At 41.8% G+C, this 25339-nt stretch overlaps 1 protein-coding gene across 1 annotated transcript; it reads right to left on the reverse strand.

Moving 5' to 3' along the window:
- Window positions 1-18010: 18010 nt before the first annotated feature.
- LOC124256025 (proline-rich extensin-like protein EPR1) lies at window positions 18011-20110 on the reverse strand. The gene has a single exon (XM_046689938.1). It carries the CDS (start codon window positions 20108-20110, stop codon window positions 18011-18013), a length of 2100 nt encoding a protein of 699 aa, XP_046545894.1.
- Window positions 20111-25339: the final 5229 nt, after the last annotated feature.

Consider the following 25339-nt stretch of genomic DNA (forward strand, 5'->3'; position numbering starts at 1 on the left):
ATTTCTTAATTTCTTAAATTCATCTCCTATTGTATTTTTACACAATGTAATTATCTTTCTTCTTTGATAACATTATATACCATCTACCTGTTTCTATTGGGAGTTTATGGTTACAAAAAGTACCAACGCCTTGAACGTGCACTAGTGCGTGGATATGTGCGCTATATAAATATCCAATAATAATAATGATAATAAAAAGTTCTAATATAGGTAAACCAAATATAGTTTAAGCCAGTACATTTCAAAATTGATTTAACAACATTGATAAGCGCTAAATATATATTTGGGTCATTCGTTTTCATTGTAAACATGATCCTGTATAAAATACTAGACAATGTGCCATTTGATGACATCAGTTTACACCAATATGAAATGATTATTGGTTCATCCTGAAGCAGCACAGGATGTTTATCTTATTGTGAAAGTGGATACTGATCTATTTGATTGGCATTTTAGAAGTTGATGAAAATTAATAAAGATAAGATACTTAATGGTCAGCGTCTCTGTTGCATTATAATGCGTCACATGCCAGTCATCACTAAATATAACTTCTGATGTAAATATAGGATAAATGCTTATAGCCTTATACAATATACTGAACTTCTTAACATTAACATTGAGGGCTTTACTTTGAGCAACGTGCTTGCTTCAAACACAAGGCTTTGCTTTCACTACTTCAGATTTAGTAATTGTAAAAGTTGAGTACATATAGATACAACAGTATTCTACATCAGTAAACAGACATGAAGTTTAAGTTGCTTAAACCGATCGGGCGAAGTCGGACCGAACAATTGTGACGGAATGGAATGCATGCTTTATTTTGACAGATCCAAATCACAAACCTCTATTTTGAATGAATTCGTCACGCAGTTTAGACACAGTTTATTTCTGCTTCAATACAATACGCGAAAGTCCCCAGCGTTGATTCAATGAGCGAGTGAGTCTAGGATTACGCCGCACTCACTCAGCAATATTCCAGCTGTATGGTGGAGGTCTGTAAATAATCGTGGACCAGACAATCCAGTGACCAACAGCATGAGCATCGATCTACGCAACTGGGATACGATGACATGTGTCAACCAAGTCAGCAAGCCTGACCACCCGATCCTGTTAGTCGCCTCTTACGACAAGCATGGGTTACTGAAGATCAATTCTAACCCGGGTCTTAAGGAGAATACACTTGCTATTTTGAGCTGCAATCGTATCACATGTACAACTGTTATATGTATAACGTTCATCACATATTGTGTAAGTAGGCTAAAGTAATTATTTTATAGCGAAAACCTGTCAGCATGCAGAGACCATATGATATGTAATATAATCTTATTATATGTTTTCTGCTGTCAGCAATAGAGAGATTTGCCAGTAACATCACAAAGTGATGTTTTGTTGTTATTTTAACTGAAACTAATCTGAAAACGTCATCTACATATAGATGAAGATGGAAGAAAGTAAAGCACATATTGACAAAATGTGTGAAGGCGGATTGGTAAGTACATGTATATATTAGTACTACCTCAGATGTCATACTACGTTATCAGTGACAATGTATATTCAATGGAAACTAATGAGCTAGGTTGAGTCTAGTTACATTGTATAAGAACACGGTTATCGCCTCTCAACTGAAAGATTGTGAAGAAAAATCAGAAATATGATACTTTCAAAAAGGATAGTTTGCAGTTAAAATGTATGCATTAGTCTGTCATACACACCCTAGCTGAAACAAATATATCCAAGAAAGCCCATGCAAGTCTAGATTTCCACAGTTTCTGAAAATGAAGAAAGTCTCTGGGCTCCTTTTTATTATACTTAATGATTATAATTCAGGAACTGTTTTTTTCTGTAAAATATGTTCATTTCAGACACTACCTGCTAATGTACACATGCCTCCACTGAATACACTCTTATTAAAATCAACTCTGAATTAAGTAGAAATAGTACATCAGAAGTAATTGAATTGGTTTATGTAAGTAAGTATATGTGGCAGTATGACCACCATCATACGCCTCACATGATGGGACATGTACATGTTTCTCCCACGCTTTACTCCAATGTAAGTAATCATACTGGCAACACTCTGTTAACCAAGACAAAGTTGTACACATTAAAATATCTATGGATTGACTAACGCTTAGTCTCTGAATATACATAATTGTGATAGTAACAAACAAGCCCATTTAAACTGAAAAGGAGCCCCAGGGAGACCAGAGATTCAGAACCCGAGGAAATCTAGACTTGCTTTATTTAGGGCTTTAGCACTGCAGATAGGGCTTGGCAGTAGGGGGAATAATGTGGCTCAGGGACTGTGAGACAGACTATATCTATGGGTTACAATTTGTTAAGCTCCCGCTTTGAGAAAAAAACGTCGGGTCAATCGTTCAGGGCTTTCGATAGGTCGTTTATACGAAGAACTTGGGTCAAATACTTATGTAAAGAACAACTATGTATGCAGATTTTAAAGCTGAAATAATAAACTGAAATTTTAGCAAAAACACATGAAAGAGATCCACGGTGAGAAGTGTGCGTGAGTTTGGTTTAAAACAGAATTAAATGTAGAATAGAACAGAACAGCATCTCGGTTATTTCACGGCGTGTCTGTGTAATGTGGGAGGAAATCCCGAAGTGATGTAGGAAGTCTACAACCTTGGTGTAACCCAGGCGTGGTGTAACCCAGGCGTGAGGGTATAGAGCTGACAAACATACAACCATAATCAGGGAGAACAAGGATTCCACCTTGCGGTCAGGGACGTGTGTCTGCTCAAAGAATAGCGGCGTTTTAGGATGAGGCCACAAAGAGAAGAGTTTTGAGTTACGAACTTCAAGAAATGATGGCTGGACAAAATAAAACACGCAGTTTAACACCGACATGCCACTCATACGCATTACACTAACTCCGACACCACCAGGCCAGGTTTTATACCCAACTGCGGCGCCACAACCAGGGTAACAACCAGTACGCAAAATGTTTGGCATGACGCAGGGGGATCAAACTATCGACCTTCCACTCCTGACAGACGATCTAGCCACAACACCAAGCAGGCGGTGGCTTTATTATGGAACTAGGCTGTGTAGACAAGCTCGACAGAGTCGAGAGTCACGTATTGTACAAAACCATGGTTGATTTATTACTGTTTACAGACGGCCACTGAATACATCCAAATAACATGCCACTCTGTACACCTATAATACAAACGCAAAGACTTATTAAATGCTTTTCATGAATGAATTTGCGAGAACTAACTTCGGGCGTATATTTCATAAGAAGATTTGAAACATTTTCACCAGATGAAATATTGGGTTCTCATTGCTGAAGTTTCACATATATTGGCTCGGAAACCTGAAAGATGCTTACAACTACGAAGAAGATGCTTACATCTATGTAGAAGATGCTTACATCTATGTAGAAGATACTTACATCTATGTAGAAGATGCTTACATCTACCTAGAAGATGCTTACATCTATGTAGAAGATACTTACATCTACCTAGAAGATGCTTACATCTATGTAGAAGATACTTACATCTATGTAGAAGATACTTACATCTACCTAGAAGATACTTACATCTACCTAGAAGATGCTTACATCTATGTAGAAGATGCTTACATCTACCTAGAAGATGCTTACATCTATGTAGAAGATGCTTACATCTACCTAGAAGATGCTTACATCTATGTAGAAGATGCTTACATCTACCTAGAAGATACATCTACCTAGAAGATGCTTACATCTATGTAGAAGATACTTACATCTATAGAAGTAGAAGATACATCTACATCTACCTAGAAGATGCTTACATCTAGCCTAGAAGATACTTACATCTACCTAGAAGATGCTTACATCTATGTAGAAGATGCTTACATCTACCTAGAAGATGCTTACATCTATGTAGAAGATGCTTACATCTATCTAGAAGATACTTACATCTACCTAGAAGATGCTTACATCTACCTAGAAGATGCTTACATCTACCTAGAAGATGCTTACATCTATGTAGAAGATGCTTACATCTATGTAGAAGATGCTTACATCTACCTAGAAGATACTTACATCTACATCTAGAAGATACTTACATCTACCTAGAAGATGCTTACTTACATCTACCTAGAAGATGCTTACATCTACTAGAAGATGCTTCTACCTAGAAGATGCTTACATCTATGTAGAAGATACTTACATCTACCTAGAAGATGCTTACATCTATGTAGACCTAGAAGATGCTTACATCTACCTAGAAGATGCTTACATCTATGTAGAAGATGCTTACATCTACCTAGAAGATGCTTACATCTAGAAGATATGTATGAAGATTACATCTATGTAGAAGATGCCTAGAAGATACATCTACCTAGAAGATGCTTACATCTACCTAGAAGATGTGCTTACATCTATGTAGAAGATACATCTAGAAGATGCTTACACATCTACCTAGAAGATGAAGATTACATCTACCTAGAAGATGCTTACATCTACCTAGAAGATGCTTACATCTACCTAGAAGATGCTTACATCTACCTAGAAGATGCTTACATCTACCTAGAAGATGCTTACATCTATGTAGAAGATACTTACATCTATGTAGAAGATGCTTACATCTATGTAGAAGATACATCTACCTAGAAGATGCTTACATCTACCTAGAAGATGCTTACATCTATGTAGAAGATGCTTACATCTACCTAGAAGATGCTTACATCTATCTACCACAGAGATGTAGAAGATACTTACATAGAAGATGCTTACATCTACCTAGAAGATACATCTACCTAGAAGATGCTCTATGTAGAAGATCTACCTAGAAGATACTTACATCTATGTTTACATCTATGTAGAGATACTTACATCTAGAAGAATCTACCTATCTAAGATGCTTACATCTACCTAGAAGATGCTTACATCTACCTAGAAGATGCTTACATCTATGTAGAAGATGCTTACATCTACCTAGAAGATGCTTACATCTATGTAGAAGATGCTTACATCTACCTAGAAGATGCTTACATCTACCTAGAAGATGCTTACATCTACCTAGAAGATACTTACATCTATGTAGAAGATGCTTACATCTATGCAGAAGATGCTTACATCTACCTAGAAGATGCTTACATTTACATTGTGTTGATCTGTCTCTTGTTTGTGCACATCTACCCTCTTCAAACCAGAGTTATGAAACGTATGAAGATAGTGTAAAATGCATATTCGACACTGTGGATGAGCTCTCTTACACTGGTGTAACGCTCTTGTGTGGAGATGTGAATACGGACATTTCAACATGCCGAATTCACGACGTTCAGTGTTATTGAAAAGGTATCTATCAGATCGCAATATGATTCCAACATACCAGGATATGAACAATATACCATCAACATGGCGAAACAAATCTAACACACAGAGTTCAACTGTAGACTACATCTTCATTCCAGAATCGATACAGTCATCACTACTAGAGACCGTCACCAATGACCCTATTCCATATGATGTATCCGATCATGTGCCAGTGATGGTCACATTTATGAATGATTCATTTCTCACTGGAACACAATCATGGAAATGTAGTTCTCTCAAATGGAGTAAGGCCAACACGACAGATGTAAAGATGTATGAGTCTAAAGTGGCTATAGAGTTGGGTAGGATACTCCCCAGTGCGACCTCTGTGACAGAGGATGCTATTGACAACTATCTGGATACCATCACAACATGTCTACACTCAGCAGCAACTGCCTATATACCATGTGGTGTGTACAGACCATACCTTAAACCCTACTGGAAAGGATCAAATCTGGACTATTACCACTTCCAGATGAGACAAGCAAAGCGCCACTGGGTATCCCAGGGGAAACCAAGACAAGAATACAACCAATCTTACAGAGACTATAAAGACTCAAAGAGAGAGTTCAGACAACAGATGAGAAAAGCGGAGCGAAAATGGAAAAGAGAGAAATATTTTGAAATTAACACAGCTAGTGAAGTTGATATTGCCGAGTTTTACAGAACTGTTAAGAAACAGAGAAGGAAAGCTGCATCAAATGTACAGAGCAGCATTAAGTATAAAGATAAATGTGCCTCTACTCCCTTTGAAGTATGCGACCTGTGGTCGGAGTATTACTGTGACCTACTTTCGCCATACGAAAGCAACAACTTCGATGCTGACCATTTTGAATCTATAAACAATGCGGTCGAAGAGATAGAACGTTCTGATGTCCTATCGTATGACCCAATATTGGAAAATGGTGTCTCTGTATCTGACATTCAAACTGTAGTGAAATCACTAAAGTTGAAGAAAGGACCAGACCTTATTACTAATGAACATATCCGATTTGCAGGTCCATGTCTGTATGGTCATCTGGCTCGCCTGTTTAACCTCATAATTGAGATGTGTTACATACCCAAGTCAATGCGGATAGGAACTATTCTCCCATTATATAAAGGTAACAACAGGGACAAGACTGACCCAGCAAGTTATAGGGGGATCACGTTAACCTCAGCCTTCAGTAAACTGTTTGAAAAGATATTGTTAGGCAAAGTTGAAAATCATGTACAAGTAACTAATCCTGAATTTCCAAACAAACTTCAGTGTGGATTTAGAAAAGAACACGGGGCAACCATAGCTGTTCACATACTGAAAGAGACAATAGCGTATTACATGGAGAGAGAATCAAATATTTATGTTGGATTCTTGGACAATGAAAAGGCATTCGACAGGATTTGGCATAATGGACTTTTTATTCAAATTGTTTGATATAGGCGCTAACGGACGAGCGTGGCACTTGATAGAGGTTGCAGAGATACTTTGCACGAATCATTCAAGGATTCCATGTGCGGTCTCCAACTGCTGCTACCACACAGACTCTCGGACTCTGCAGTATGGAGGCCACGATTGACAAAAAAGAAATTGAGCTACCTCGGCAGAATATGTCGCGCGAGCTCAACCCAAATGATCAAGCTACTGTTTTTTTTCAGATGTGGACAGTTCTTAAGTGGTAACTTCAACAAAAACTCTGTTATTCATGACTTGATTACTATATGTGCGAAGTATGAACTGTATCAATATCTGCTTCATTACATAGATAAGGGATTCTTTCCATGAAAATATGAGTGGAAAACTATATGTAATAAAGCAGTGTTTACCAGAGAGACGTCAGTATGGAGAAAGCAGTTATCCATGCGGCCCGACTTACAACGGTTTACTGCTATACACACGGGCCTCTCGTCCCATAGACTGTGGAACATGTGCTTACTGTTTGACCTGTACAGTAGGCCTGTGTACGCCCTGGTAAAGCTTGGGATACTACCGGTCAGTGCTGGACTCTGTCTTATATGTCGTGAGGAGACAGATGATATTGTGCAGCACCAGTTGTTGTGCTGCAGTGAACTGTTTAGCCAAAGAAATAACATGTATGAACGATTGTTCGATATCTTGCCTCTAGAAACATACATCAATCTGGAGAGTACCTCTGATAACACGAGAGTTATCACTCTACTTGGCGGCATCACCCCTATCGTGGATAACATGGACATCCACATGTGGGCCCAGTTCATTGACATTGTAGCCAGGAACATTAGTTCTTGGAACCTACAGAGCAGGATCTACCTATGATTTGTATTCCATTCAGTGACGCCCCAGTGTATTATATATACATATGCTTAACTTTCTTTCCAATTTTAATATGATTTGTACATAATCATGTATTTTGTATTCATGTCATAACTCATTGTACTCTCCGACATTATTGGAGGAAATAAAGACAATTCATTCATTCATTCATTCATTCATTCTATGTAGAAGATGCTTACATCTGTGCAGAAGATGCTTACATCTACCTAGAAGATGCTTACATCTATGTAGAAGATAATTACATCTACCTAGAAGATGCTTACATCTATGTAGAAGATGCTTACATCTACCTAGAAGATGCTTACATCTATGTAGAAGATGCTTACATCTATGTAGAAGATACTTACATCTACCTAGAAGATGCTTACATCTACCTAGAAGATGCTTACATCTACCTAGAAGATGCTTACATATACGTAGAAGATACATCTACCTATAAGATGTTTACGTTTACATCTATGTAGAAAATACTTACATCAAAGAGATGCTTACATCTACCTAGAAGATGCTTACATCTACCTAGAAGATGCTTACATCTACCTAGAAGATGCTTACATCTACCTAGAAGATGCTTACATCTATGTAGAAGATACTTACATCTACCTAGAAGATGCTTACATCTATGTAGAAGATACTTACATCTACCTAGAAGATGCTTACATCTATGTAGAAGATGCTTACATCTATGTAGAAGATACTTACATCTACCTAGAAGATGCTTACATCTATGTAGAAGATACATCTATGTAGAAGATACATCTACCTATAAGAGATGCTTACATCTACCTTACATCTACCATGCTTACATCTACCTAGAAGATGCTTACATCTATGTAGAAGATGCTTACATCTACCTAGAAGATGCTTACATCTACCTAGAAGATGCTTACATCTATGTAGAAGATGCTTACATCTACCTAGAAGATGCTTACATCTACCTAGAAGATACTTACATCTACCTAGAAGATGCTTACATCTATGTAGAAGATACTTACATCTATGGAGAAGATACATCTACCTATAAGATGGTTTACATCTACCTAGAAGATGCTTACATCTACCTAGAAGATACTTACATCTACCTAGAAGATGCTTACATCTACCAAGTGTTTAATATACCAAAATAAGCAAGAAAATATGCATTTGTAGACGAGAGCTGCTACTAAACTGAAGAATATGACCTTGGTCTTTTACCACAACCTTATTGTTTTACATGGTTCGGTGGAGGGGTGCCTCGATCATCACATGCATCTCCTTTAAGCCGTCCGTATTTTTTTCTGTGTTTTTCATCTCCCGACCGACCCAAATTTTCCTTCCGACGGAACAAAAATTATTTTATTTATTTTACAAAATGCCGCCGACAGCAATAATTTCAGCCCGATCAAACGAAAAATGTGTCTTAAAAGTCAACTTTGGTAAAAAGTATAATATTTTGAAAAGTCACTCAAGCATCTAAAAGGGCGATCTTTTTGAATTGATCTTCCATTCACTAATCCGCTTGGAGCGCTGATCCGGACGGTCCAACCTTAAACTGACAGCGCATGTCTTATGCGCGATGGGAGCTGTTCTTGTTACTAAACACTTAGAGACAGTTAACCAGTACAGCCTTCACCATCACCGTTAACGTTCACGCTGGTGCATATGGACAGTATATCTTTTCCCTTGACCGATGATATATCAAGTGTGATATCCCGAAATATTTGTTATGTGATTCCATGATACACCGGGGATAGCCATGACTGCTTATATTGCATTAATGAATTGCAAAATGGCCATTCGAAGCGAGGCGGTGGAATCACCTGATCGTTTTCAGGTCATATTTTGTCATTTTGTTGATGTTTTACAATCGGTAATTCAAATCTGACACAAGATTATCTGTTAAATTTGTTAAAAAAAGATAAATAAAGCATACACATATCTACATGGTATTTATGTCATCAAAAACATATTTGATTTTAAACACATTTTCTATGTTAATTCATAGCAGACATAACACTAAAGTTTTCTTCATAACCGTTGAATGGAATCAGAATATACAGCTATAGCTAGATAGTATATGGTCTGTCACGTGAAATAATTTTTATCAACATAATGTTACTAAAACAAGAAGATACATGTCATTCTATACACATATAATTCTATCATACACATCCTCTTGGGTGGTCAGAATGATCTGTTGTGTGTGGAGACAAACCTCTGTAAATGAGTACTTATGTTTAGAGGTTGAATGGTGTTAAACCTTTGTAAGAAATGGATCAATGAATTAACATATATAATGACTCACTGCACTGACTGATGGGCACATTTTATAAGGGCTATAAATATTTTATTTCAAACTATGATGACTGGTATCTATGCTGCAACCGACTAGTTGGATAATGGTACATTAAGTATGCGTCAGAAACAGTGTCAGAATTTAAAAACAAAATGAAATTTGTGAAGACCTCCTGATCAAAACGTACTGGCATATTTATAATTAAAGGTTACATTCTACACAGAATTTCTTCAATTGTCAGGGATGTGTAATAATCACAAATTTGCGATAAAGGTCTTCCAGGGGGATACAGATCCGTTGGTTGGAGGTGTATCTCTGATTCTTTTTACATTGAGGTCGGTGGTAGTATGAGAACTATTTGTTAAATTTGAATGCGGCAATAGTTGAAGAATTGCCGTCGGAAATAACATACGGGTTGATATATATAAAGTGAGTTTTCATTATTTCATAGATGCTATGACAGCCGAGACTTACTTTCTCGTGTTCTGTCGTAGGAAATGCCGTGACAATATACCGATTTTTCATGGCGCTTTCCCGTTATCTTCTATCGTGTCAATTCGTATTGCGCTTGGAAATTAAACAAACTGTGGACCTGCAACCAGTGAGCTAACAGTGGACGACAGCCTTTGACCGATGGCCAAAAAACCTACAAAAAGTGAAAAATTTCTCCAAAAAATAAAGAAAGTGCCAGTTTTGAAGAACTGACTTTGTTGTATTCTGATCCAATGTGACATTTAAAGAGGCTCTATTAAAAGTTTTAGCATAATTATTCCATGTAGTTTCCTTATGTTTAATGTTATGAACTGTCTAAAATTGAGAAAAAAGGATTCTCACAATAACAAAAGCCTCTTGTTATGGTCTGGGTACTGTAGGAGGGTCATTTTCTGTCACCAGCTTGAAAAGAAGATGGCAAACTGGTTTGTTATTTGTTGTTTTTTTCGCCTGCCCGCCCCTCATCAGCACCAGTTTGGAGATGAGAAACATAAAAAAAATGTGGATGGCCTTATTTACAGCAGTCGTGTTCTTGGAAATGTAGCATGGTCACCATGGGAACGCCCCCAAATAACATGTTGCCTGAAACTTTCAACTCTGGCAACAATAATTTGGAAATTTAAATTTTCCAAGTTTTCCAACCATACCAACTACAGCTTGCTATAGCTCCGGTAGATGTAGTTCAATGTTGGACACCGAAATCCACTACTCTATATGTTAATTGGGACAGTTTATGGTCCCCGGTCGACAGTGGCAATATGGAGTCGACGGCTGGAGGTAGGCGCATGTTTGCGTTAAACGGGTAGATATATACAAGAAACCTGTATTCTCGGTCGGCAAATGGAGGGTCTTAGGAATTCGTAGGAAGGCGAATCTGGTTTTTGTTTGTGTTTATTTAAGGGATCATAATTGACGGATAGTATGAAAAAGTCACCTGCTCTCACCAGGATCGTTACGTGTCCAGCCCGTAGTGTGTGTTCAGAACCTATTTTTGTTTTTCTTTAAAAGAATAACTTAACAATTTGATAAATTTTTGTTAAAACCGGGTTGTCGGTGGGTTGTGCAAACGACCATCTTAATTTTGTAAAGATTTTGTGCAAGAGAACCTAGATATGTCACAGCAGCTATAACTGCATGTTCAGGGGTCGAAGTACCTTCGCTCATTCTTCATCTCAGCCAACTGCTCATCTATAATTGATGATCTGGCAACGTGAATGAATCCCACGGGGCTGAGGCTGGGACGTACACATCTCACTGAGTACACATCTCACTGAGTACACCACCACCGAAACTACGCCATTGATCTAGAACCCAGTGTACGTAAACTATTGATGTATGCAAACTCCGCCATACTAACACTGCTTCTTTATACTCCCACTGGAGCATGTTGCATTAGTTGCAGGTAAATGCCCGTATGACGGACTCCCATCACATTAGTCACAAGAGATATAGACGATAGGTGGCATCTGGGTTATGCACCGTGATGCCAGGTTGAATGGCATTGATTATGAGTCATCAGGCAGGTGGGAAAGTCTAGGTAAAACGGTGTAGACGCATGGAGGCCTTTATTTGTAATCACAGGTATTCGCAGAGTATTCGGCGCTTTTACACAACAAAAAAAAGTTCTTTCAGTTGTTAAATACTGAACAATTCGTTTTATTGGATGATGATTGAGGGATGATGTAGAAACCTGACCTACCATCGCCGGGGTGATAAGATAAGTATGTAATGATAGTCAAGTTCTCCAACACAATACCTGCGTGCAAAAACAAATATATGCTAGTAGGTATTGAAACGGGTCGAAGCTTCCAAACCCTCCCCAAACCATAACACTTTCTCCAACCCAGCGGTTAATCAGACGTACCTTCTGGGAAATGATGATACCCCTTCTTCCACGAATGGTAGTGTCTGTTCTGGACGTTGGTACCCGTGAAGATCCGGGTTAGAATTGATCTTCAGTATGCTAGTCGTAAGAGGCGACTAACGGGATCGGGTGGTCAGGCTGACTGACTAGATTGACACATGTCATCGTATCCCAATTGCGTAGATCTATGCTCATGATGTTGATCACTGGATTATCTGTTTATAGACCGCCACCATATAGCTGGAATATTGCTGAGTGCAGTCTAAAACTAAACTCACTCAATCACTCTGGACGCTGGTTTGAACCCGTTTCTTAAATGAGTGTGTCCGACGTGACGGGGTCGTGACACATGGCTGCCCTGGGTGTGGTCGGTCACGTGTTGTGATCGTAGGTGCTTGATAACCTGATGATTTTTAATTGTGACAATTAAACCTTCTTAAACAGGAATGCACCTGCTACTCGGTGTGCATCACGTTTGTCTGTCATAATCGGATTACTTCAAGCATATTTTGGGTTCAAAATTTGTTTTTCATACTCTGTTTCGTTATGCATGTGAATCAGAATTTCTGCTTGGGTTGGCAAAATCAAAACAAGGTAATTTGGCCAAGAAGTTTAACTTAAGCTTCCGGTACATCGATGATCTGATATCGTTCAATAACCATCAAATCGCCAATTGTCTTCCACTTATTTACCTACCTGGACTTGAAATTAAGGAGACAAGTGAGACCGCCTGAACTGTTTCATATTTAGATCTATGCATAAATATTCAGAGTGACAAAATCTCTACAACGCTGTATGACAAAGGGGATGATTTCAACTTTCCAAATAGTCAACATCCCTTTCATGTCTAGCAATATTCCAAAAGCTCCAGGCCTTGGTATTTACATTTCACAACTTTTGAGGTACAGTTGAGCGTGCTCTCTTCAAAGAGCGTCATGCCACTCTCGTTCAGAATTTTTTTTTATCAAGGTTACAAAATTCAAGGCTCAGTAAAGCTGTCAAGAAGTTGACATGTGCATGGAAGAAATTTCCAAATTTGATGCATGAGTGAATTTCTTTTTGTCCGATGCAATTCCTTATTTTGACTTATACCCTACGTTCACGACTTATTTCAGGTGAACAAATGACTAGATTTTACATATGTTTATAACGGGTGCCACCAGTGGGGCAGGATACGCTACCTTTTCCCGAACACCTGGTGTCATCACTATTGCATAGTGATTCAGAAACACATGCTCTGTCATCGTATCGCATGGTGACAATCACTCGATTGTCTGGTCCAGATTTGTTTACAAACAAATCAGCTGCAATACTGCTGAAACAAACAAATGCTTACGACATTGTCACAATTGTACAGTCTACTCTGCTTTTAGCAGAGATTTACTCTGGACGTTGAAAGGGTTTCTAATTTACGTACATAATGTACACAACAATGTGCAGTGAACTGTGACTATGTGTCCCAGTCCACCCAGCTGTGAATGGGTACCTCGTTAGGATGAGAAAGCCACAATAACTCGGTGCGCCTAGTGGCTGCAAGAGTTGTATACTCCCCAGGGAGTTGAGATGATAATACGATGTGCCACTGAGATTGACATCCAATGATCGAGGGGAAAAATATCAGCGACTTGAGCATGCACTAGTTGCCTGGATATGTGCGCTATATAGATATCGTATAATAATAACAACATGTGTGTAATCGCAGGTCAGAAGTGTTCATGTGCCACCACTATTACGAACAGCGGATGTTCAAACAGTCAAAGTACAGATCTATAAGTGTACGTGTTGTAAGTACATCGGAGAGCAACAGACAAAGTCTCCATGCCAAGCACCCCTTGAAACAATGAACTGGTCAAGTGCAACACTGTGGCCTCTCAACAGACACAAGAGCATATATGATCAATGGCCCATTTAACAGATGGACCTTGGGTTTGTTTCTTTGTCTGTTGTTTAATGCCGCTCTCAGCAATTTGTCAGCTGTGTGACGGCGGTTTTTAAGTAATCCAGTAATCCAGACAATCCAGTGATCAACATCATGAGCATCGGTGTACATAACTCTGATATGATGCATCCACCAAGTTAGCCAGCCTGATCACCCGATCGTGTTATTGAGTCGGACCGAAAGGTACGGAGCTCAAGCGGACGGACACAGACTTTATAAAGCATATAACTATTTAAATGGAATACTAATATGCCTTATATGTATGAAAGTCTGTATCTAACTGAACCTGAATGTAACAATTGTGCATCAGTAAAAGGTGATTGTATCTGCGTTCTGACGTCGCTTGTACAGAATACAACATCCTACAGCTGCAGCGAGCAGTAGTGTCTAACTTTATAGGTGAACACGGTAATGTAATATGGTGTTTGTGAGAGTGCAGTCGATCTGCATCAGCGCGTTCTTGGTTATAGATAGTTGATTCCACCAGCACGGTGTCAAGTATATCAACAGCCTTCAGCTAGAGTGACACGTGTTGAGAATCTCCGATACGACTGTACCGCCAGCAATGGATGTACTGTGAGCAGGGACTCACCTCCACATATCTGGGTAATTGGCCGACAATAAATGGTGATGTGTTCAATACCCGTGGATAGAGGACGTTTCTCCAGTATCAAGCCCCTGGCGTTTCTGTGGGGATAACAAACATTTGTTCACTGTTACACATTTCTTCCACATGCCCCGTCCCTCTCTAAACATAAGCGTCAAACATATAATACAGGCATGCGGCCTGCTACATCAGTGTACTTTAGACATGGAGTAATACGATGATAGGAATCATAATCATCAATAGGTCGGCTTTGGGAGGCTGGGTAAAGGACTGGTACATAATATATACTAGGCACATAAAGAAACTGTGCATTATCAAAATATTATCCCTGTTGATAAGTACGATAACAATGTCAAAGGTACATATAAACTTTAATGGAGGGATCATGAGACCATAACAAGTCGGGAGAATTTCAATTGAAAAGTCAATCACAATGACGTCACGAGTCCACAAGCGGGACAGGGGTCAAACGACCATGTCACAAGCTCAATAACGGGTATGTCCACCATCGGCATTGAGAACAGCAGTGCATCGACGACGCATAGAGCCTATCAAACGTGCACGGAAGGCTTGTGGGATGTCACGCCAGATTCTCTAAAATTCTGTTGCAAGGCCAAGGACGTTATCTGGCGGATGAGGAAGACTGTGTAGACGTTGATCCATCTCGTCCCAAACATGCTCTATCGGGGAGAGATCCGGTGAATTTGCAGGCCAAGGCAGTAAGTCAACGTTGTGGTGTTGCAAGAAATCCATAGCAACCCTTGCCGTATGAGGGCGGGCATTGTCCTGTTGGAATGTTAACCCAGGGCCATGACGTTGCAGAAAAGGAATTGCCACAGGTCGAAGAATCTGATCCCTGTAGCCCACACAAGTTAAGTTGCCCTGAACAATCACCAAAGGAGTTCTTTGGCGTGCTGTTATTCCACCCCAAATCATCACGGAACCACCACCAAAGCGATTCCTCTCCAAGACACAGGCCTGTGCAAAACGTTCACCCGCACGTTGACGTCCATCACTATGGGAAATGTTAAACCTGGACTCATCTGTAAAAACAACATTTCTCCACCAAAACAAGTGTCTGCGGACATGATTTCGGCACCACATTCGGCGAGCTTGTCAAATCTCTTTATTCCATTACAGGCCTATAGTACAAAATATAAAAACAATAATGGCATACAATCACAATGTTTGCAAACGTTATTTTCTTTGTTCAAAAGCATGGTGGATATACATACCAAGTTTACGAATATAAGTTGTATTATTAGAGTTTATTATCAAATTAAATTTAAACATGGTAGGATGTGAATAGTAATATTGTGGTAGATATTTTGTCCTTAAATCAGCATAGTAAGGACATACCAGCAAAAAGTGGAATTCATCTTCAATTACATTTAGTGCACAAAATTTGCACAATCTGTTATCTCTTGGTATATTATAATATCTGCCCTTCTCGATCATAAGATCATGTGAAGAGCATCTAAATCTGGATAATGAAACGTGGAATTTTCTAAGATTGATATCGTGTAGGTATTGCTCTGTATGGAAAAAAGATTTAAAAGTACTGTAAAAAGTGGATTTGGGCGACTGTATTAAAGATGAGTTCCAGGTCTGAATGTACATATCTTTTAATCTTTGCGATAAAGCATTATAAAATGACTTCGGGCAGGCGAGCTTGTCGATGACGTTGTGTCAGGATAGGCCGTATGGCGGGACGTCGTGGTCTGATCCCGTGATGACGTAAACGTTGTCGAACTGTGTTGGGGTGGATACGGCGAAGTCCTGGGATGGTTCGGGCAGTCACCACTGCAGTCTGAAACCTGTGGCGAAGATGGGTCACCCTTATCTATCTGTCCTGTCTTGGCGTTGTTACACGTGGACGTCCAGAACGTGGCCGATCGATGACGTCATTTGTGTTCTGGTAGCGTCTCAGTGCAGAAATGGTGTTCCGGTGGCAGTGGAAATGTGCAGCCACTTGTCGTTGAGACATTCCCCCACGGACCATCCTAATGGCCTCATGACGTTGTGCAGACGTGAGCCTTGGCATGCTATGCGTTTCAATAGCCGTTTAATTTTCTGAACGATCGCAAGGGCAAGGGTTGAGCTTTCCAAAGCGACAGTATTGTGTGGCATTCATTTGCTCTGTTTCTCTTTCCCGGAATGCACGTGCAACAACGTATTGCACGTCTCAAGGACGAACCCACTGACGTCACGGAACGTGGCACGTGCATGCATGTTGGATACATGTCACTAATCTCTGAGTTTAAATCCTTATGTGTCTACACAGGTTTGATAAATTTAGATTTTAAATTTTTGTATGCACAGTTTCTTTATGTGTCTAGTATATATAATGATGGAAACAAAAAAGGGACATGGGCGGATCCAGGAATTTTGAAAGGGGGGGGGGTGTTCAGGGGTTCGAACCCCCCATTTGCTCCGCCAACGCCCAAAAATCGTCAATGTGGCCTTAAATCATTTTCAAAAGGGGGGGTTCGAACCCCCTGAATCCCCCTCTGGATCCGCCAATGCTCCCTGCAGACATCAGTACAAGTATACATTTATTTATTCCCATATTTTTATCCACAATTCAATACGAAACATGCAAAGAAACGTGGAAAAGAATATTGGAACCCTTGTACAGTCATGTATCCCCTTATTAGTTTCTATAAGTATATTATATTTAAAATGTAACATGATTAATAACACTGGACAACATATCTAACATGCCAGCATACAGCGCTATGCTGAAGCGACTTGAATGTGGGGCTACCATGGCAACACCTGGCATCTTTTAGATTAATTCGGTCACGGTCTTGTGAACGACAGGGCAAAACACATATTGATCTTCCGCGCCTGGTATTGCTTCTAGTTATAAATAGCTACATCTCTTTGGCGTCCGACGAGCGCTCGTCCATGACAACCAGCTTTAGCTGCACTCATCCACAAATAGTACATGGTGCCATGGTGGTACCCGCTATAGAACTAAATGGCACAGAATCAATGTTTGTCTTTCATTTCAGCCGTTCTGATCTATTATGTATGACCTTGAAACGTGAATGAACCTGACCAGGCTGAGGCTGGAACCTGCCCATCGCACCGAGTACACCTACACCAACACAACGCCTTTGATCTGTGAATAAGAAAATGTGGACCAAATACCAGAGTATTTCCAACTAAATCAAGCTATTTCCAAACCGTTTAAGGTTAGCATTGAGTGATATCCTTACACCAGATAGATCACTTTATCACGTGGAAGGAGCATGTATGGCAGACAGAGGACGGAGAAGGAGTAGGTGTGGCAGACAGAGGACGGGAAGGAGTAGAGGTGTGGCAGACAGGGGACGGGGAAGGAGTAGAGGTGTGGCAGACAGGGGACGGGAAGGAGTAGAGGTGTGGCAGACAGGGGACGGGGAAGGAGTAGGTGTGGCAGACAGGTGACAGGGAAGGAGTAGGTGTGGCAGACAGAGGACGGGAAGGAGTAGGTGTGGCAGAGAGGGGGCGGGGAAGGAATAGGTGTGGTAGACAGAGGACGGGAAGGAGTAGGTGTGGCAGACAGAGGACGGGAAAGAGTAGGTGTGGCAGACAGAGGACGGGAAGGAGTAGGTGTGGCAGACAGGTGATGGGGAAGGAGTAGGTGTGGCAGACAGAGGACGGGAAGGAGTAGGTGTGGCAGACAGGTGACAGGGAAGGAGTATGTGTGGCAGACAGAGGACAGGGAAGGAGTAGGTGTGGCAGACAGGTGACAGGGAAGGAGTAGGTGTGGCAGACAGGGGATGGGGAAGGAGTAGGTGTGGCAGACAGGTGACAGGGAAGGAGTAGGTGTGGCAGACAGGGGATAGGAAGGAGTAGGTTGGCACACAGGGGACGGGGACGGGGAAGGTGTAGGTGTGGCAGACAGGGGATGGGGAAGGTGTAGGTGTGGCAGACAGGTGACAGGGAAGGAGTAGGTGTGGCAGACAGGGGATAGGAAGGAGTGAGTTGGCAGACAGGGGACAGGAAAGGTATAGGTGTAGCAGCACACAGGGACAGAGGGAAAGGAGTAGGTGTGGCAGACAGGGGACAGGGAAGGAGTAGGTGTGGCAGACAGGTTACAGGAAAGGTAGGTGTGGCAGACAGGGGACGGGGAAGAGGTAGGTGTGGCAGACAGGGGGTGGGGAAGAGTAGGTGTGGCAGACAGGGGACAGGGGAAAGGAGTAGGTGTGCAGACAGGTGGTGGGGAAAGAGTAGGTATGTGGCAGACAAAGGGTGGGGAAAGGTAGGTGTGGCAGACGGGTGAGGTGACAGGGGAAGGGGAGTAGGTGTGGCAGACAAAGGGGTGGGGAAAAGTAGGTGTAGCGAGACAGGTGACAGGGAAGGAGTAGGTGTGGCGGGACAAGGGGAGGAAGAGGTAGGTGTGTGGCAGACAGAGGACAGGGGAAGGAGAAGGTGTGGCAGACAGGTGACAGGGAAGGAGTAGGTGTGGCAGACAGGGACAGGGAGGGAGTAGGTGTGGCAGACAGGGGACAGGGAAGGAGTAGGTGTGGCAGACAGGGGACAGGGAAGGAGTAGGTGTGGCAGACAGGGGACAGGGAAGGAGTAGGTGTGGCAGACAGGTGATGGGGAAGGTGTATGTGTGGCAGACAGAGGACAGGGAAGGAGTAGGTGTGGCAGACAGGGGATGGGGAAGTAGCAGGTGTGGCAGACAGAGGATGGGGAAGGAGTAGGTTTGGCAGACAGGGGATGGGGAAGGTGTAGGTGTGGCAGACAAGGGACAGGGAAAGAGTAGGTGTGGCAGACAGGTGACAGGAAATGAGTATGTGTGGCTGACAGAGGACAGGGAAGGAGTAGGTGTGGCAGACAGGTGATGGGGAAGGAGAAGGTGTGGCAGACAGGGGACAGGGAAGGAGTAGAGGTTTGGCAGACAGGGGATGAGGGAAGGAGTAGGTGTAGCAGACAGGGAAGGGATACAGGGAAGGTGTAGGTGTGGCAGACAAGGGGGCAGGGGAAATATAGGTGTGGCAGGAAAGGGGATGGGGAAGGTGGTAGGTGTGGAAGACAAAGGAGACAGGGGAAGTAGCAGGTGTGGCAGACAGGCGATGGGGGAAGAGTAAATTGTGGCAGACAAAGGGATGAGGGAAGAGAAGTGGGTGTGGCAGACAGGGGACGGGGAAGGTGTAGGTGTGGCAGACAAGGGATGGGGAAGGTGTAGGTGTGGCAGACAAGGGATGGGGAAGGTGTAGGTGTGGCAGACAGGGGACGGGGAAGGAGTATGTATGGCGGAGAGATGATTATTCCAGTCACGTGTTATGAATTTCGTGCAAACATGGCAATTTCGCAATTTCATGATGAGCATATATGCACATGGTCATTGGTATTGAAAGTGAAATGTTTCAGTATATAATAATAATAATAATGATGATAATTATAATAATAATAATAATAATAAGGGCCTGATGATGTACGCCTCTCCGTGGTGGGCCTAGATAGGGGAATTATATTCCCTGAACCAAACGTGCATCACCCAGTTAGGGCTGACCCCCCGAAGCTGGTTTTTCACTGGGTTACAGACAGCCAAAAGGAAAGTTTAGATTCACTTCCGCAGCCCAGTCAGCCTTCCTCCGGTAGTGAAACCAACCACACTGGAGATGGGACTTGCCCCAGGGGAAGGCACAGAACCCGACCAAGAATATCTTGGTCAAACCACCTTAAAACCACACTACTTGAGTGTGCGAGAGCGACAGGATGGCCTGAAAATCCACGTATCAATGGCAAGATCCCGCTGAAGCTGCATTGGGACAATGCCATGCCCATGTATGCTTACCTGACGGAACCAAAATCTCGAGATCAATTCCGGCGAGCTTAAAATCTCTTGCCCCGTGAGCCAGTCCAACCCACAACTGGTGCCGGTCAGGAACCTTTGCATGAACAGAATGCTCAAGTGGCAGCAGACCCAAAACTTCGAATGGACGTCCATGTCAACCTCTTTCCTCTTGCTGATGGAAACTCTTCCGGCATAGAGCCAATTGCCCCGAAATTTCAGACCCTCCTCTTCCTCTTCTTCAGTTGCAGATCTTTCTGAAAATCCTGTGTATATTTTGTTTCATTCTATTTATGATGAAATATCTGGCATACCTTTAGAAAATCGGAGGCCTATCAAACAAACAAATGGATCTTTTCCCAAAAATGAAATTAATTTATTAAATGATATTATTTCTATGAAACTTTCATCGGACTGTTCATTACATGAAGTTAATTGTTGTGTCTATGCTGCCGCTCGAACCTTGGAGGAACTTCACACAGTTTCAAAGAAAACACATCCAATACTAAGAAGACTACACCAAAAGAAAAACCGGTTTCAAGTAAAACTAACGGAAACTAGAAAATACATTTCCTGGATAGAGCTGTGCCTGAAGTTAAGATCATCAGGGAGTCCAATGTCAAAAAGACAAAAGACAATTTGGAGAAAATTAAAACTGAAATATAAAACAACGAAAGAAAAGATACTTCTTCAAATTGTCGATTCCCTTAAGGCCAAAATAAAGGTTTGGACTGAAAGAAAGAAAAAATATGAAAAGAAAAATAAATTCATCAAACAAAATAAACTGTTTAGAAATAATGAAAAGCACTTCTACAGGCAACTGAAAGCAAAGGGTGATGGTGAACATGACAAACGGCCTCCCATGGATGCCAATGAAAGGTTCTGGAAACAGTTGTGGTCTGTACCCGGCAACTGTAACCTTGAGGCACCATGGGTCCGTGATTATGACCATGCAATGCATGAGAAGGTAACTAGGTCGTTTGTCTGTTACATCTCACCAGATTGCCTGAAAAGTGTTATAAAAAGTCCAAATCTAATACAGCTCCAGGGCCTGATGGCATTCGAAACCGGTATTGGAAACTGTTCCCCTGTGTCCAAACACCATTACTACACTGTTTCAATACTCTTGTGGACACAGGTGATGTTCCTCCATGGTTCTGCAAAGGTCGCACAATACTTCTCCCCAAGAAAGGAGACTTGACTGATCCCAAAAACTTCCGCCCTATCACATGTTTGAATACACAATACAAAATATTCACAGGGTGTTTTGACAAACCTCGTGTCATCTTACTGCTCTTCCAATGATATAATTTACAGAGAGCAGAAGGGAGCAAGAAAGGGATGTTGGGGGTGCAAGGATCAACTTCTTGTACAGAAAATGATTTTGGAAGAGGCTAAAACATATCACCGCAACCTCTCCATGTGCTGGATTGACTACAAAAAAGCATACGACTCTGTCCCTCACGAATGGATTCTGAAGTCTCTTCATTGTATTGACCTCCCTCAGCGACTACTTGATTTACTCAAGTCTTTAATGAGTTGCTGGTCGACTCAACTTGAGATGTACTCGCTGGGGCAGGTGCAGACTTCGGAATCTATTCCAATCAGAAGGGGAATATTTCAGGGGGATTCCTTTAGTCCTTTGCTTTTTTGTCTGTCTTTAAATCCTTTGAGCTTTCTGCTCAATAAAGAGGAGGGTTACCATCCCGGACCTCCTCAGCACAGATCCCCAACACCTCTTACTCATCTCCTTTACATGGATGATATCGAGCTCCTTGCCAAAGGAGATACCAATTTGAAAGAGCAGGTTCTCCTTGTCGAGTCCTTTTCTAATGATATTGGCATGACATTTGGACTCGACAAATGTAATACTCTTCATTTGAAACGTGGCAAGGTAACTAATGATGGATCGGTCAGGTTACAAGGGGGAGGAGTTATTGAGCATCTTGTGGAAGATCAGGCCTACACCTATCTTGGAATGCAAGTTCGAGACAAGCTCCAGAATGCCCAGATTCAAGAAAAACTTCGGGCCGAGTATAAATCTCGTTTAAAGAAAATCTGGAGCTCAGAGCTAAATGCTCGAAACAAGGTCAAAGCCACCAATACTTTTGCTGTGCCAGTCCTCTCCTATTCCTTTGGAGTAGTTGATTGGACAAAACAAGACATCAGAGTCTTGACCGTCTGACCAGAAGGATCATGTCTGATAACAGAGCCCACCACCCTCGTTCCTCTCTTAACCGTTTATACATGCCAATCAATTCTGGAGGTCGGGGTTTGATTAATGTGGAGGCTCTTCATGATAGAATTTTATTGTGTACTTTTGCACATATTTATTTATCGGATGATCCTCTGGTGATGCATGTGAAGACTCATGATGAAAGCAAGGAATTCCACAGCTATTTTAAGCGTGCCAAGGTTGTTGGACAGAATCTGAAATTTGAGGTTGACTTTGTTGATGGCAATGTACTGCTGGACGGTACAGCGATGGGAGTAAACCAGGTGAAGTCCTTCACCAAGTCTGCCCAGAGTCGGTCTTTTGTGGAGAAGCTTTCTGAGAAGCCATTGCATCGTGTGTACATGCAGTGTGTTGAACAGAATAGCAATCCCACCGACTCCTTCGCCTGGATGAAGTCGGCTGGTCTTAAATGTGAAACTGAGGGCTTCCTTTTTGCTGCTCAGGACCAGTCACTTCCCACTCGTAATCGCCTAAATGTGATTCTTAAAGAGAATATTAACATGAAATGTCGACTTTGCAATGAATTTACAGAGACTGTCCAACACCTTGTCAGTGGATGCCCTTCCTTGGCACAAACAGCATATCTTAAACGACATGATGGCATGGCTCGTTGCTTTTACTACCGTCTCCGACATGCCTGTGGCTTTGACTCCGAGGTCCATCCATGGTACGACCCTGAACATGTCCAGGGCGTCATGGAAAATGATGCTTTCAAACTTCTGTGGAATAGGCCCATATACAGCCTCAGAAGAATTCCAGCTAACAAACCTGATCTTGTCCTTTTTGATAAAGCCAATGAATTTATTTATATCATTGAATTTTCTGTCCCTTTTGACACCAATGTGATTGGCAAGATTAAGGAAAAGCATGATAAATATGCGGACCTCGCCTTTGAAATGTCTCGCTTGCATCCCAAGTACACTGTCGTCAGGCTCCCCATTGTTCTCGGTGCCCTTGGTTTGGTACCTCCTGATCTCTTGGCGCAGATCAGGAGAGTGCCGGGTTCTCCACCGGGAGTACAGCCCTTCTGACACTCTGGGTAATGCAGAAGGCTGCAGTGTTGGGGAGCCTTCATATTCTCCGGAAAGTTCTTGGTGGGTTCGACTAGGCAGCGTTTCCTGGGAGAAGTCCCATTCGCTGTCTGGGCTGCGTGTAGAGGGGGCAAGGGCCCTGAGCTGATGATGAGCCTTACCAGCCTGACTGTGCCAGGATCACCCGAACCCTCTCTGCTGCATATTATCTTTAATCTGTAAAACATAATAATAATAATAAGGGCCTGATGATGTACGCCTCTCCGTGGTGGGCCTAGATAGGGGAATTATATTCCCTGAACCAAACGTGCATCACCCAGTTAGGGCTGACCCCCCGAAGCTGGTTTTCACTGGGTTACAGACAGCCAAGGAAAGTTTAAATTCACTTCCGCAGCCCAGTCAGCCTTCCTCCGGTAGTGACACCAACCATACTGGAGATGGGACTTGCCCCAGGGGAAGGCACAGAACCCGACCAAGAATATCTTGGTCAAACCACCTTAAAACCACACTACTTGAGTGTGCGAGAGCGACAGGATGGCCTGAAAATCCACGTATCAATGGCAAGTCGCTGAAGCTGCATTGGGACAATGCCATGCCCATGTATGCTTACCTGACGGAGCAAAATCTCCGAGATCAATTCCGGCGGCTTAAAATCTCTGCCCCGTGAGCCAGTTCAACCCACAACTGGTGCCCGTCAGGAACCTTTGCATGAACAGAATGCTCAAGTGGCAGCAGACCCAAAACTTCGAATGGACGTCCGTGTCAACCTCTTTCCTCTTGCTGATGGAAACTCTTCCGGCATAGAGCCAATTGGCCCCGAAATTTCAGACCCTCACTCTTCCTCTTCCTCAGTTGCAGATCTTTCCGAAAATCCTGTGTATATTTTGTTTCATTCTATTTATGATGAAATATCTGGCATACCTTTAGAAAATCGGAGGCCAATTAAACAAACAAATGAATCTTTTCCCAAAATGAAATCAATTTATTAAATGATATTATTTCTATGAAACTTTCATCGGACTGTTCATTACATGAAGTTAATTGTTGTGTCTATGCTGCCGCTCGAACCTTGGAGGAAATTCACACAGTTTCCAAAGAAAAAACATCTAATACTAAGAACAATACACCAAAGAAAAACCGGTTTCAAGTAAAACTAACGGAAACTAGAAAATACATTTCCTGGATAGAGCTGTGCCTGAAGTTAAGATCATCAGGGGAGTCCAATGTCAAAACGGCAAAAGGCAATTTGGAGAAAATTAAAATTACAATACAAGACAACAAAGAAAAGGTACTTCTCCAAATTGTCGATTCCTTAAGGCCAAAATAAAGGTTTGGACTGAAAGAAAGAAAAATGGGAAAAGAAAAATAAATTCATCAAACAAAATAAACTTTTTAGAAATAATGAAAAGCACTTCTACAGGCAACTGAAAACAAAGGGTGATGGTGAACATGACAAACGGCCTCCCATGGATGCCAATGAAAGGTTCT

The sequence above is a fragment of the Haliotis rubra genome, unplaced genomic scaffold (assembly GCF_003918875.1).
Source record: "Haliotis rubra isolate DU_JTF1 unplaced genomic scaffold, ASM391887v1 Scf615, whole genome shotgun sequence".
In the NCBI taxonomy this organism is placed as follows: domain Eukaryota; kingdom Metazoa; phylum Mollusca; class Gastropoda; order Lepetellida; family Haliotidae; genus Haliotis; species Haliotis rubra.

Coding starts and splice junctions, on each gene's coding strand:
- LOC124256025 (XM_046689938.1), bottom strand. CDS start 20,110: ATGAAATTGCGAAATTGCCATGTTTGCACGAAATTCATAACACGTGAC.